The sequence below is a fragment of the Vicia villosa genome, linkage group LG2 (assembly GCF_029867415.1).
Source record: "Vicia villosa cultivar HV-30 ecotype Madison, WI linkage group LG2, Vvil1.0, whole genome shotgun sequence".
NCBI classification, from domain to species: domain Eukaryota; kingdom Viridiplantae; phylum Streptophyta; class Magnoliopsida; order Fabales; family Fabaceae; genus Vicia; species Vicia villosa.
The window spans coordinates 30,133,224-30,147,001 of NC_081181.1; the positions used below are offsets into that span (position 1 = coordinate 30,133,224).

Sequence of the window (13,778 nt, forward strand, 5' to 3'; positions counted from 1 at the left end):
TCCTTTTTTTCACAACTTTACACCATCATTTCACCTATCAAAATTAATCTTTTTCACTTGATTTTTCACACACTTTTCATTTATCATACCTATTTTTATAAATATAAAAAAACACAAAAATATTATTTATTTGACACATTTTTATTAGGTTTAAAATGGTGTGTTTTTAGGTATTTTAAAATACTTTAAAATATAATTTTATTTGATTTTTTAAACTTAATCTTTCTTGTAAATAATTTTGTGATAAAACCTTAATCCATTAGGTCTTAATTAGACATATATATTATTCTTACCTCAATTAGGTTTCCTGTTGTCAATTTTCAAACTGTTTTTAATCTTCGATTAAACAGATGATCAAAGGTTTTCAAAACAACTAAACTTTGCATCCTTCAAAACAAAATCAATCAACTGTTTTCATAACAATAATATTTCAAATCTTTTAGGCCTCTAATAGAGTGTAAGTCCCACCCCTTTTTCTTTTTTTTTAAATTATTCTTTTCAAATAAACAGTAAACAACTCCTCATCTGTTTTCAAAAACTTTCTTCTAGTATTGAAGGGCATTATTCCCGGTGAAACTCTTCATATACCTATGTGACCTAGTGTCCATCTTCACTTTTTCTATTTTCAAAACAAAATCAAATGTTTTCAATAAACAAATTCAACTATTTTCAATCAAACTCTCAATCTGTTTTTAAAACAACTTCAATTTTAAATCAATTTCACACGGGTCTCTCCTTGAGTCTAAGTCCCAAAACCCTTTTTCTTTTCAATACTGTTACCAATAAAGAACCAAGTTGATGGTAAGGCTTTGTACATACATCTTTCAAAGGCCTCCTCTTCATCCAGGTTAGGCTTTATAGCTTTCAATTTACAACTTTCATTTAAATTCCTGCCAAATATAAATTGTATATACACTGTTTAGAACTCCGTATGAGAAAAACCTTAAGACAAATAAACTGTATATATATATATATATATATATATATATATATATATATATATATATATATATATATATATATATATATATATATATATATATATATATATATATATATATGACTAAGACCTAGGATTGAGAATGTCTTCCCGGTGAAGGCTCTTTCCTAATTAGACTTCTATAGTTCAACCTCAAGATGAATTATTCCCGGTGAAACATCTTGAAAAAAGCCTTAGAACAATAAATAGGGCACATCCACCCAAGAGAAATTATTTTCGGTGAAACCTCTTACCCATTTGCTTAGAGCCAAATTAGGGCAAAAATCTCGTGGATGTTTCAAATGTTAAAGCCCATTACTCAAAAATCTCGTGGATGGATCAAATGTTAAAGCCCATTACTCAAAAATAAAAAGTGAGAAAATGAGAGAAATCAGAAAACACTTTGTGTGAGAGTGAGAAAAGAAAAGAGACAACCTTAAGAGTAAAGAGTGCAACAAGAAAGATTCTCCATCACCTATTCTCAAAGAAAAAATTATGCATAGTTGAAATAAAAGGCGGGAGATGGTTCTATATTAGTATTTTAACATGGGGATATTGGGGTTTCTCTTAATTTCCAATAGATTTTGTTTTTCATTATGTCCTAAAATTATATATGTTAGAATGCGTTTTCTTATTATGGTATAATTTCGTATTCTGAATTGACATATTGTTGTTATCATCAATAAAATCTAAACATATATATATATATATATATATATATATATATATATATATATATATATATATATATATATATATATATATATATATATATATATAAGGTCAAAACAACTTATAAAATAATCTATATTTATGATTTTTTTTTCTATTTTTATATTTGTATTATAATGACTAACGTTCAAATTAAAAGTTTATGTAGAAAGAAAAAAGAGACTGGATAAAAATTTGAATGCATATTATTACTAAATAGAAGAAGAATAAAGATTGGATAGAAATTTGAATACCCATATGTTGCCGTTTTATTTTGCACTGTCCATAAGTTATTTTAAACTGTTCATTTTCTAATTTTAACCTCCATCAGTTATTATATTGAATTCTTGAATGGTTCACATCAATCAGTTTTATTTTTATTGTTCTATTGCCGTGTAAAAACATTGTTGTAACAGTTTTTTTTCAAAGGTAATATTGAAAAGAAAAAAAGTTTCCTTTATCTTATTAATTAATATTTATTTAATAGTTGTATTTCTATTAATAATTTTATTCTTTTTTGTTGTAAATTATTGTTTATTATTTTACTATATATATTGCTATTATTTTTTACAAACACAATTATAAGAAACGCCATTTTCTAATTCCCTTGTCTTTTTTCTGTCTCGTCTTTGTCCTTTCGATTCTCTCTGTGATTTCTCTTTGGGTCTTCAACATGAGTGAGGTTCATGAAGGTGACTCTGTAACCATTGGAAAGCTCAAGCAATTGCAAGCTCAATTCGCCAAAGACAGGAATTGGGATCAATATCACAGCCCAAGAAACCTTCTCTTGGCTATGGTAACTTTCTTTAAAATTTTACGTAAATTTTGTAACTTTTGTTGTTATTTCATCTTTGCATGAACTTCATTGGTTGAATATGTAGTTTTTTTGGAATAAAAATTTGATTTTTGATTTTGGTTTTTTTTTTATTTTACAAGGGTTTTGTAGTTTTCTTTTTTGAGGGTGTCAGGAGAATAATCATTTTGTCATTATTTTAGTTTAATCTCTTTTGTTTATAATGGGTTTTTGAAGATTTGTTTGACCTATGACAGATTTGCTTACACTCTGTTTGGCATTTTGTAAAGGTTATTCTTTTGCAAGTTGTGTGTTTTTTTAATTGCTTTTGAGTGTATATATGCTTTTGCCACTTTTTATGAACTTGAGAATTGATTGTATGTCACGGCAAAAGCTAAATTCCTAAATGCTCTTTGTTGAGTATGGCTAAATACCTGTATTTTGGTTTGAGAGCCAAGCTAGGGTAGTGACGTATGGAGCACGGACACTTGTGATTATCTTTAATTTATTCATTTTTTAAGATTATTACCGATTTCAACGTGATAGGGTTGGTGTCGTGTTTTTGGCGTCTGTATTTTATAGATAATGAAAGAATGTTTGGGGTGGTTGGGGTCGTCCCCCGGCGTTATGATTGAGGTATATTGACTGTAACATTTAAACCTTACTTCATTCAATAATAAAATGAAACTACATATGCCCTATAGTCGCAGAGTAAAGTAAACACACTCGGCTAAACTGAGTAAACCAATTTCGTGTCTATTGTTTGCGATCTGTGCTTCTATTTTCTCTTTTGTTACTGGTTCTTATTCTAATAGGTTTTTGATTGAATTGAGATTGGTGTTGGAATCAATCTTGGGCCGAAACCAAATAGAAATATAATCAATTTGTGGTTAAAGCATAATGACCAACCCAAACGTGATTATGAAGAGTTTTCCAGTGGAACCAAACATAGGCTAAACCATTTTGATGCCTTATTTTTCAGGTTCTGTCATTGCTAATTGAGTTCTAGTACATCTCGTTGCAATGCAAACGTATTCCATTTCATTGTTACACCATTTACCACACACCATATGCAATTAATTTCCTTGCCTTATGTTCTTTAACTTCATACGTATACAATGCATATAAGATTTAGGGGTGTGTTCCTAATAGTGATGTTAAATAGCGGTTAAAGTGGTGCTATAGCGCTATTGCATAATGAAATTTGAACGAAACGTTTTTGTTCTGCGATATGTTTTAGTACAAAATACTGCTATATAGTGGTTACAACGGTGCTACAGCAGTGTTTGCGTTGCAGAATTTGAACAAACTGTTATTTTCTACGATCCGCAATTTGTTATTTTCTGCAATCTGTAGTTGACAACATTGATCTTATACATATTTTTTTCATGTGATTTTTTGAAGGTGGGTGAAGTGGGAGAATTGTCCGAGATATTTCAGTGGAAGGGCGAGGTTAAACGTGGACTTCCAGAGTTTAAAGAGGAAGAAAAAGTTCACCTCGGAGAAGAGCTTTCTGACGTGTTGCTATACCTTGTTCGTCTCTCTGACATCTGCGGTGTTGATCTTGGCAAAGCTGCTTTGAGAAAAGTCGAACTCAATGCTATCAAATATCCAGCAAAAGCTAGCAAAGAAGTCACAAACAAGGAAGATGAAATTGAAAACTCTACCTCTGCCAATAATGGTACTGCTTGAGGGTGACACATTGGAGGAGTTAGTATTATGGTTTGTATACTACTATATTGCATTGAAACTGGTATTAGATACTTGTAATTTTCTCACAGATTTTTTTGATGTTATGTATTTCCTTTTCAAATGTGAGATACGGTGAACTATACCTTTTATCCATTTTAATGAAATTTGGTTTATCTTTTGGAAGTGTCAAAAATGTTTTGGAGATGTATAATTGATTCTGAAATGATTTTGAGGAGTTTGGTTCTTCTAAAGTATAATTGATTCTACCTCTAAAATTGATTCAATTTGAAGCTAAAATTTATAGCTTTTGAGTTTAAACATGATTTTTACACTGAAATTTGTTTTTGATAGAAACCCAAAACCCGAAATTACATAGTTTCCCGATTTCTTGTCTCTATCAATACACTACTAAGGCATAACAAATTTGCCTATTCCCCCTTTGTTAAATACAATCTCAAAATTGTGAAAACAGAAAGAAAGAAAAGAATGTGTAAGTTGTAATCAGAACATTCCATGCAAGTTGTAATCAGAACATTCCATGCCTTATTGATCTGCTTTGAGAAAGAATCTTCCTATAGGTTTTTTAATTTTTATAATATTTTCTTGTCACCTAAAAACACGTGCATGTATTTAATTGTATTCAATCCTCACATAAAATGATACGGTGTAGGCTTTAGGTGTAAATTGGTGTACATATATCATTCCTCATATATATATATATATATATATATATATATATATATATATATATATATATATATATATATATATATATATATATATATATATATATATATATATATATCCTTGATTTGTAATCCATTATGTAAAATGACCAAGGAAAATAAAGTTGTAATTGGTCATGGATAACTATAAAGTGTGATCCCTGTAAAAATAACTAAAAACTATGGATTGTGATTGTTGATTTGGTTATCAAACAGTCACGTCTTAGTAAAGGCAAAACTCATTCAAATCTATTATTAAGAGAAAATTATTAAAGTCTTGTTAAAACAGGGACATCAGATACAAGGACGCATATTCGAACCCGCAACATCCCACTTATTCACCTTTAAGTAAATTAAGAGTGTAAACTAAGAGTATGCAAGGACATCACAACAACATTAACACTTCAAATAGACAACAATACATCAAGTAAATTAAGAGTGTAAACTAAGAGTATGCAAGGACATCACAACAACATTAACACTTCAAATAGACAACAATACATCACAACGTAAACACTTCAAATAGACAACAGTTATCTGCAGCACATTCATAAAATACTGAAAACGAACATAAACCATTGGCTACAGAAAGACCTTGCAAGACAATGTAGTTTGCTGGATATGGTGTTCAACTAAAACCTGATCTAGATAGGAGATGCAACAGCTACAAGAAAACGGTTCTGTTAGACGCTGGCCTATAGATCTAGAGGGGGGGTGAATAGATCTCACTAAGTTTTTACAGATTTTTCTACAGACTCGAGCGAAAGCGGTTCTGAATCGACTTGCGTCTATTCTGGACCGCTATTGCAAAGGTCGTATGTGTTTCAAAACCAAAACGTAAGTGGAATTTGATGGTGAAGTAATATGATAGCTAACCAATACGTTTAACAACTGAAATCCAATTAACTTCTAGATTGACAACTTTGATTTGCAATGCAGTAAGATTGGATCAAGCAAAAACACAAACACTTGGTGCTTATAACCAATTATGAACAGAAAGTAAAAGAGAAAGTAAAAGCGACAAGAACACGATATTTGTTTAGGCAGTTCGTCGATCGTCCTCGCTACGACTACGTCTGCCCCCAATTCCAAATTGAAATTGGGTAATCTTTCATTAATGTTGAAAGTAGTATATACAAAGAAGATAACAAAGCGATAAACGATAAACCAATTATGTCGATCCTTTGAATCTTCTTCCCCCTTAATCTTGAGCAAGATCAAGGTTATCCAAGAGCTTCACTTCGATTCCCTTCTGCAGTGTCTTGATTCCTTGAACTCCCCGTTCCTCAATCGTTACACTCAGCCGAATCCTCAATGAACGCCTCTTGATAAAAACCCCCAAGAACCACCCGTCGTGGAGGACAAAACCCGCAGATTTTATTCACCAACAAACCCCACGAACCTTCACCCACTAGGAATCTTCAATTCCGTTCCATGGACGTTATCGAACTCATCACTAACCCGCAACGCAAGAATGATTATGTGTAATTGTGTTGGAGATGATGAAGAACGAAGATGAGAAGCGTTTGTGTATCTTTCAGTCGTTGGTGTTGATTGAATAATTACCCTTGCACAATATATATGATTGCATAACAGTTAGAACCAAGAAAAACTGATTTTTGAACTTTCTTGATCAGTTAGGTCGACCACTTGTAGTGCTTAGGTCGACCTAACAGAGCTTGCAGAATTTTTCTCCCAGTTAGGTCGACCTGTTGAAGGAGTAGGTCGACCAGAATCCTTTTCTGATGCATTCTGGAGGCTTTTTCACAGATCAGGTCGACCTAGTTGCCATGTAGGTCGACCTAACAGACTGATGTGAAGATTTCTTCATTTTGAGTCGACCTAAATGGTCTGTGAGTCGACCTAGCAGAGGTATATGGATTTTCCTTCATTTTAGGTCGACCTAGGTTGATAGTAGGTCGACCTAACTGCTGATTTTCTGCATTTTTCATGTCCAGCTTGAGTTGAGTCGACTTATATGCCAAGTGGATCACCTTGTGCTTGCTTTCATGAGTGATCAAATTCCTCCTTGTTGTTTGAATGCTCATTTGAGTTTGCCATAAATCAAAAACATCTTTGAGTGTAATCTTGTATTCACAAACTCCCCCTTTTTGATGATGGCAAACCAATACTCAAAAGCTTTGGTAGTAAGTGATGAAGACTCAACAAGACTCCCCCGTACATCCAGCATCTATCTCTCAACCAAGAAGTCTCTTCACAAAGCTCCCCCGTACACTCAGCATCACAAAGCTCCCCCGTACACTCAGCCTCTATTGTATTTATCTCCCCCTTTGACAACATCAAAAAGAGAAACAAGAAAACAGAGTAGGAGAGTAACAAGAGAAATAAAGAATACCGATAGTCATAGAGATAGATAACATGTAAATGGTGAAATCATAAGAACTAAACATGTTTTAAAGAAAACTAACAACATACATAGTAGTCCAAGAGATTAATAAAAGACACCACAGAGTATTACATCATATAATGTTTTAACAAAAAGAACTTAATGACATGAAATGCAATGAAATGATGATATGATAAACGATATGTCCTAACGCCTTCCCCTTCTTCCTCTTCCTCTTTGAAATGTATGAGGTCGATCTTCCTCAACCTGTTCCAACAAATCCAGCACAGACATGTTAAGAGTGTTGAAGCTTTGGCTTATGTTAGCATGGCGATGCAATGCCGTTTCTTCAAACTGATTCTGCCTCAATACAGAGTTTGATGCAAACGTCTCAAAATCGTTCTTTTGTTCCTGAACCAAGCCGTACAACGATTGATATTGACGTTGTTGTTCCTCATATCTCTCTTGTTGAAGCTGCTGCATTGTTTGAAATTGAAGCTGTTGAGTTTCAAAATTCTGCTGTTGTTGAAGTTGCATAGCTTCAAGCATAGAAATTATGTTGGATTGATCAGGAGGAGGTGGAGCTGTGTATCCCCAAGGGATATCCTCTTGTTGTGGCGGAACATATCTCCAATTTGCATCCGTGTCATGAGCTGCATCTTCCATGGTATGATCCTCATCATTTGCTATTTCTTGATCATTTCCTTCTTCTTCATTTTCTGCAGTGTGACCAAATTCTGTAGGATCATCATAGTTGTAGATGATTTTTCCGGTCCCCTTTTGAATGAGATAATAGGTTCCCCTATTTGGATCCCAATGATATCCCATGAGAGTTAAGGTTGTTTGGGAAAAGTCCTGGTTCTGTTTCATGCTAATGTATGATAATCCATCGAGCTTCATGCCGAAATGGTTCACAATTGTTTGTATGATCGAGCCATAACAAAGAGCGGTAGTCTTCTGCTTTACTTCCTCAAACTTAGCAGTCAGAAAGTGTGGCCAGTGCACACGTGTTCTGTTTTGAATCAAGTACATCAACATAATCTCATTCCTTTCAATTCTGGAAAATCCGCCTGCTCGTGGTCGAATGACTCTTGAGATGACCCAATTTAGAAGCCTAGGATCTCTCTTCAGGTGACCGGCTGTTATTGTTTCATTAGGTTTGTCAAAGACGGAAGGATCTTTGAGGATAGACTTCATGTAGGCCACATGATCATAGACTCCCGGTACGTCCCCGTCTTCTATACGTAATTCATCGCCTACAATGTTGAGACCAAAGATACTGATCCAAGCACGTTTGTCAACGATATGAGATCTTGACCCCATCTTAAACCTAAAATTACAGCCTGCTTCTCTTGTGAACCCTGCATAGAATGCCCTAACAGTATTCTCACAGTATGGTGTGGCACATTCCAAAAGGGGATGAACATTTTGATGCTCAATAAGACTCACAACTTCAGGAATATGCATATTTTTAGCAATATGTTGATTGAAAATGTACTGCTTTACTACTTTCCTTTTCATTTGCCATTTTTCAAAGTTATCTCTACAATCAGGGTGAACAAGGGCTACAGCACTTACCGGTTGTGAGGATGATCCAGATGCAACTTCCTTTCCCTTTCTTGATTTTGGAGGCATAGTTGTTGATGATTTTGTGTAAGAAGGATGATTTTGAACAGTTTTTGAGTTTGAGGAGTTAGGGTTAGCCGTACCAAATGTGATGAGGATGAGAGGGAATGCAAAGATGGAATGTTTTGAGTGAATAAGAATGGGTCGGGTCGACCTAACAGACCCAAATTTGGAAAACTTAACGCAGTAGGTCGACCTAAGGTGAGGTTGGGTCGACCTAACAGAAGTAACATGAAAACTGACCAAATTAGGTCGACGCAACTGGAACTTTTTGGTTTTTCTAAAGAAGCTTCTTATGTAGGTCGACTCAAATACAGGGTAGGTCGACCTAAGTTGCTTTCAATGATGAAAATGCCTTAGAAATGTTTCTATATGATGTATTTTTGTTTTGTCATTTGCTTGAATGCACAACCATTGTATGTTATGAATGAAATGATGAGCACATATACATAAGTATTTGAGAAGAGTAGATAAGAGCACATGAAGTCACTATAAGCATGTTAATTGATAGCATATTATAGCATCAATAAAATTTTTGGAAGTGAACAATAAACATGTTACCGCTTTCTCAATATGTAGGTGTTTTGTCATCATTGTGTGGAGTCTTCTTGTCAGTGTGCCATACTCCTAGATTTGATATTGAATTGTTTTGATGGAATGTTTCACAGGTTGATTCTTGCGAAAAACTTATCTAGTATCAATTACTCGATGTTCTCCCGGATGCGGGACATAGTCCCAAACAATATTCTGCTAAGAATAGGTTTAAAATCTCTTTGCAATGCAACTTGCCAATTTGCACATCAAGTACTGCGTCCTATGTGTTTCTCGGAATATCTGTATTTGTAATGTATCTCATACATTTGCTATGGCTAGGACACCTATGTTTCCTTTGCCAAGTATGATTCTTCAAACTGTCTTCATAGATGACATACCAAGAGAGATATGCCTTCTTTTATGTGTCTTGAACATCCTTTATCAATGGGATCATCACCTATCAATGATGTCAAGACACTTTTCCTGCAAGATTAATTTAGAGTGGAAGGTCCCCAATCTTCATTGGGTCCTAATTGGTGAGTACATAATGTGTTGCACTTAGGCAACCATTGAAACACTCCTTTAGGAACTAAGATTCTCCTAAATTTGCATTTTTCAATGGTATGACCCTTTTTGCAACAATAATGACAGGTAATATGATGAGAGTGTGCTGTCTTGCTAGTTGATACTTTAGGTACAAAAGTGTATTTACTATATAACGGAGTATATGATCTTTTGAACTTATTTGGATCAACTGCAAAAGTTATTTTTGGTTGTAGAGCCTTGTCTAACTTGACTTTTAGATCTCTTACTTCTTTTTGCCAAATATGACATGTCTCACAACCAAACCATGACGTAGGATCAATATCAACTTTATCCTTTTGAATGTCTAACATAGATTGTTTTAAAGCTTCCATATCCTTTTCGGTCTTCTCAACTTTTGATTCAAGGTATGAAAAGATTTTCTTATTTGAGGCCAAAAGTTTGAAAGCTTCAATTGCATCTCTATGTAGTTCTTCAAAAGCTAATTTTAATTGATCATGAGATACCTTATCTACAAGTTCAGGTTTAAGATGACTTACACGTTTCTTTTTCTTGTGTTGATGAGCTGTAAGACATAAGTTTACCGATTCTTCTTCATCGCTTGATGAGTCTTCACTAGATGAATCACTTTCCCATGCTATGTAAGCTCTTTTAGATTTGTTATGATCTTTGCTTTGGTTCTTCTCCTTTTCTTTCTTAAGGTATGGACAATCCGGTTTGTAATGACCGGCTTTTCCACAATTGAAGCAAAGACCTTTGATCTTTCCATTGTTAGAGTCATCTTGGTTGAACCTTTTTGATTGCTTTCTATAGTTGATCAATCCTTTGTCAGAATGTTTTGCTCCATTTTTCTTTATATACTTGTTGTACCTTCGCACAAACAGTCCCATTTCTTCATCATCGGAGTCTTCGTCATCACTAGTCTCACTATCCTTTGGCTCTCGTTTTGAGGTCTTGGAGCTCGAAGCTTTTAGAGCTATTGACTTCTTCTCTACCTCTTTCTCCATGTTCTTTTCTTTCTTTGTCCTCTTCTCATGCATGTCAAGGCATTTAAGATGCTGTTCATGTTCCTCTAGTTTACCAAAGAGAGTGGTAATGTCTAAAGTGTTGAGATCATTTGCTTCCTTAATTGCTGTAACTTTGGGCTGCCATTCCCTGTTCAAACACCTTAAGATTTTGTTAGTAGCAACTGCATTGGAAACAGGTCTATCAAGAGAATTTAATCGATTTTTCAGGTGAACGAATCTTTTCTGCATGCTTTCGATGGTTTCACCATCTTCCATGTGGAAAAGTTCGAACTCTTGAGTTAACGTATTGATCCTAGCTAGTTTGACATCATCCGTTCCCTCGTGGGCAACTTGCAATGTGTCCCACATAGCTTTAGCTGATCTACAATGGGAAACGCGATAGTATTCATCAACTCCTAGAGCTGAGATTAGAATGTTTCTCGCTTTCCAATCGTATGCATATTTCTTTTCATCTTCAGCATTCCAAGTATCTTCTGGTTTTGGAACAACTGCACCAGCTGCATTTGTCATAGTGATCTGAAATGGACCATTGACAATAGCTGTCCAGATGTTCCTATCAATTGCATTGATATGGACACACATACAATCCTTCCAATAGCCGTAGTTTTCTCCGTTGAAAACTGGAGCTCTATTATGAGCCCCTTTAGGTCCAGAAGCCATCTTTCCAATAAGTGTTTCACGTAGCACGGAATAAACCAGAGCTCTTGATGCCACTTGTTAGACGCTGGCCTATAGATCTAGAGGGGGGGTGAATAGATCTCACTAAGTTTTTACAGATTTTTCTACAGACTCGAGCGAAAGCGGTTCTGAATCGACTTGCGTCTATTCTGGACCGCTATTGCAAAGGTCGTATGTGTTTCAAAACCAAAACGTAAGTGGAATTTGATGGTGAAGTAATATGATAGCTAACCAATACGTTTAACAACTGAAATCCAATTAACTTCTAGATTGACAACTTTGATTTGCAATGCAGTAAGATTGGATCAAGCAAAAACACAAACACTTGGTGCTTATAACCAATTATGAACAGAAAGTAAAAGAGAAAGTAAAAGCGACAAGAACACGATATTTGTTTAGGCAGTTCGTCGATCGTCCTCGCTACGACTACGTCTGCCCCCAATTCCAAATTGAAATTGGGTAATCTTTCATTAATGTTGAAAGTAGTATATACAAAGAAGATAACAAAGCGATAAACGATAAACCAATTATGTCGATCCTTTGAATCTTCTTCCCCCTTAATCTTGAGCAAGATCAAGGTTATCCAAGAGCTTCACTTCGATTCCCTTCTGCAGTGTCTTGATTCCTTGAACTCCCCGTTCCTCAATCGTTACACTCAGCCGAATCCTCAATGAACGCCTCTTGATAAAAACCCCCAAGAACCACCCGTCGTGGAGGACAAAACCCGCAGATTTTATTCACCAACAAACCCCACGAACCTTCACCCACTAGGAATCTTCAATTCCGTTCCATGGACGTTATCGAACTCATCACTAACCCGCAACGCAAGAATGATTATGTGTAATTGTGTTGGAGATGATGAAGAACGAAGATGAGAAGCGTTTGTGTATCTTTCAGTCGTTGGTGTTGATTGAATAATTACCCTTGCACAATATATATGATTGCATAACAGTTAGAACCAAGAAAAACTGATTTTTGAACTTTCTTGATCAGTTAGGTCGACCACTTGTAGTGCTTAGGTCGACCTAACAGAGCTTGCAGAATTTTTCTCCCAGTTAGGTCGACCTGTTGAAGGAGTAGGTCGACCAGAATCCTTTTCTGATGCATTCTGGAGGCTTTTTCACAGATCAGGTCGACCTAGTTGCCATGTAGGTCGACCTAACAGACTGATGTGAAGATTTCTTCATTTTGAGTCGACCTAAATGGTCTGTGAGTCGACCTAGCAGAGGTATATGGATTTTCCTTCATTTTAGGTCGACCTAGGTTGATAGTAGGTCGACCTAACTGCTGATTTTCTGCATTTTTCATGTCCAGCTTGAGTTGAGTCGACTTATATGCCAAGTGGATCACCTTGTGCTTGCTTTCATGAGTGATCAAATTCCTCCTTGTTGTTTGAATGCTCATTTGAGTTTGCCATAAATCAAAAACATCTTTGAGTGTAATCTTGTATTCACAGGTTCTACATAATTTACACAAATACAGAACATTACAAATTAGCAATCTTTGAGTTCGAGCTAGATCAAAAACTTGTTAGATATTACATTTTTCCGAAGTAGGAAATTACGGTTGGTTGTTTATCATCTGCTGTCTTCAAAACCTTGTTAGATATTACCTTTTTCCAAAGTAGGAAAATAAGGTTGATTGTTTATCATCAGCTGTCTTTGCCTTTTCCTTTTTCTTTGCCGGGTTTGCACTTGACTTGTCATTATTTGCTAAAAATGGTTTCAAATCTGATGAAATAGCTTCATATTCACGCTTGATTGGAAACTTGCTTACATTTTGAGAAGGGGGAGAGCCACTGAATTTTAAGTCACTTTCACCCTCCTCTGTTTTCGCTTCTTCAATGAGGTCTTTCGTTGGTTCGGTTTTGACAGGTTCATGAGATAATGTTTTATGCTCTGGCTTTGTGTCTTGGAGTGTTTCCTTCTGTCTTTACTTGAATCTGCCAAACGGCATGTTGCAAAGTAAAGGTTTTCAATATTGACGATAAAGTCCAACAACAATCTTTCAAAATCATGTTCACTTATTGAGTAACGACAAATATAGATTCGAGCGACTCAGTAAGAACATTTAATTCAATTATTAGATTGGTGAGAAGCAACATTAAAGGAAAGATCAATTG

General features: G+C 35.0%; 1 protein-coding gene across 1 annotated transcript; it reads left to right on the forward strand.

Annotated features, from left to right (window-relative positions):
• The first annotated feature begins 2,275 nt into the window (after positions 1-2,275).
• On the forward strand, positions 2,276-4,358 carry LOC131646048 (uncharacterized). Its single transcript, XM_058916219.1, has 2 exons — positions 2,276-2,486; positions 3,888-4,358. Exons 1-2 carry the CDS (start codon positions 2,364-2,366, stop codon positions 4,173-4,175), a joined length of 411 nt encoding a protein of 136 aa, XP_058772202.1. The 5' UTR covers positions 2,276-2,363; the 3' UTR covers positions 4,176-4,358.
• The last annotated feature ends 9,420 nt before the right edge of the window (positions 4,359-13,778 follow it).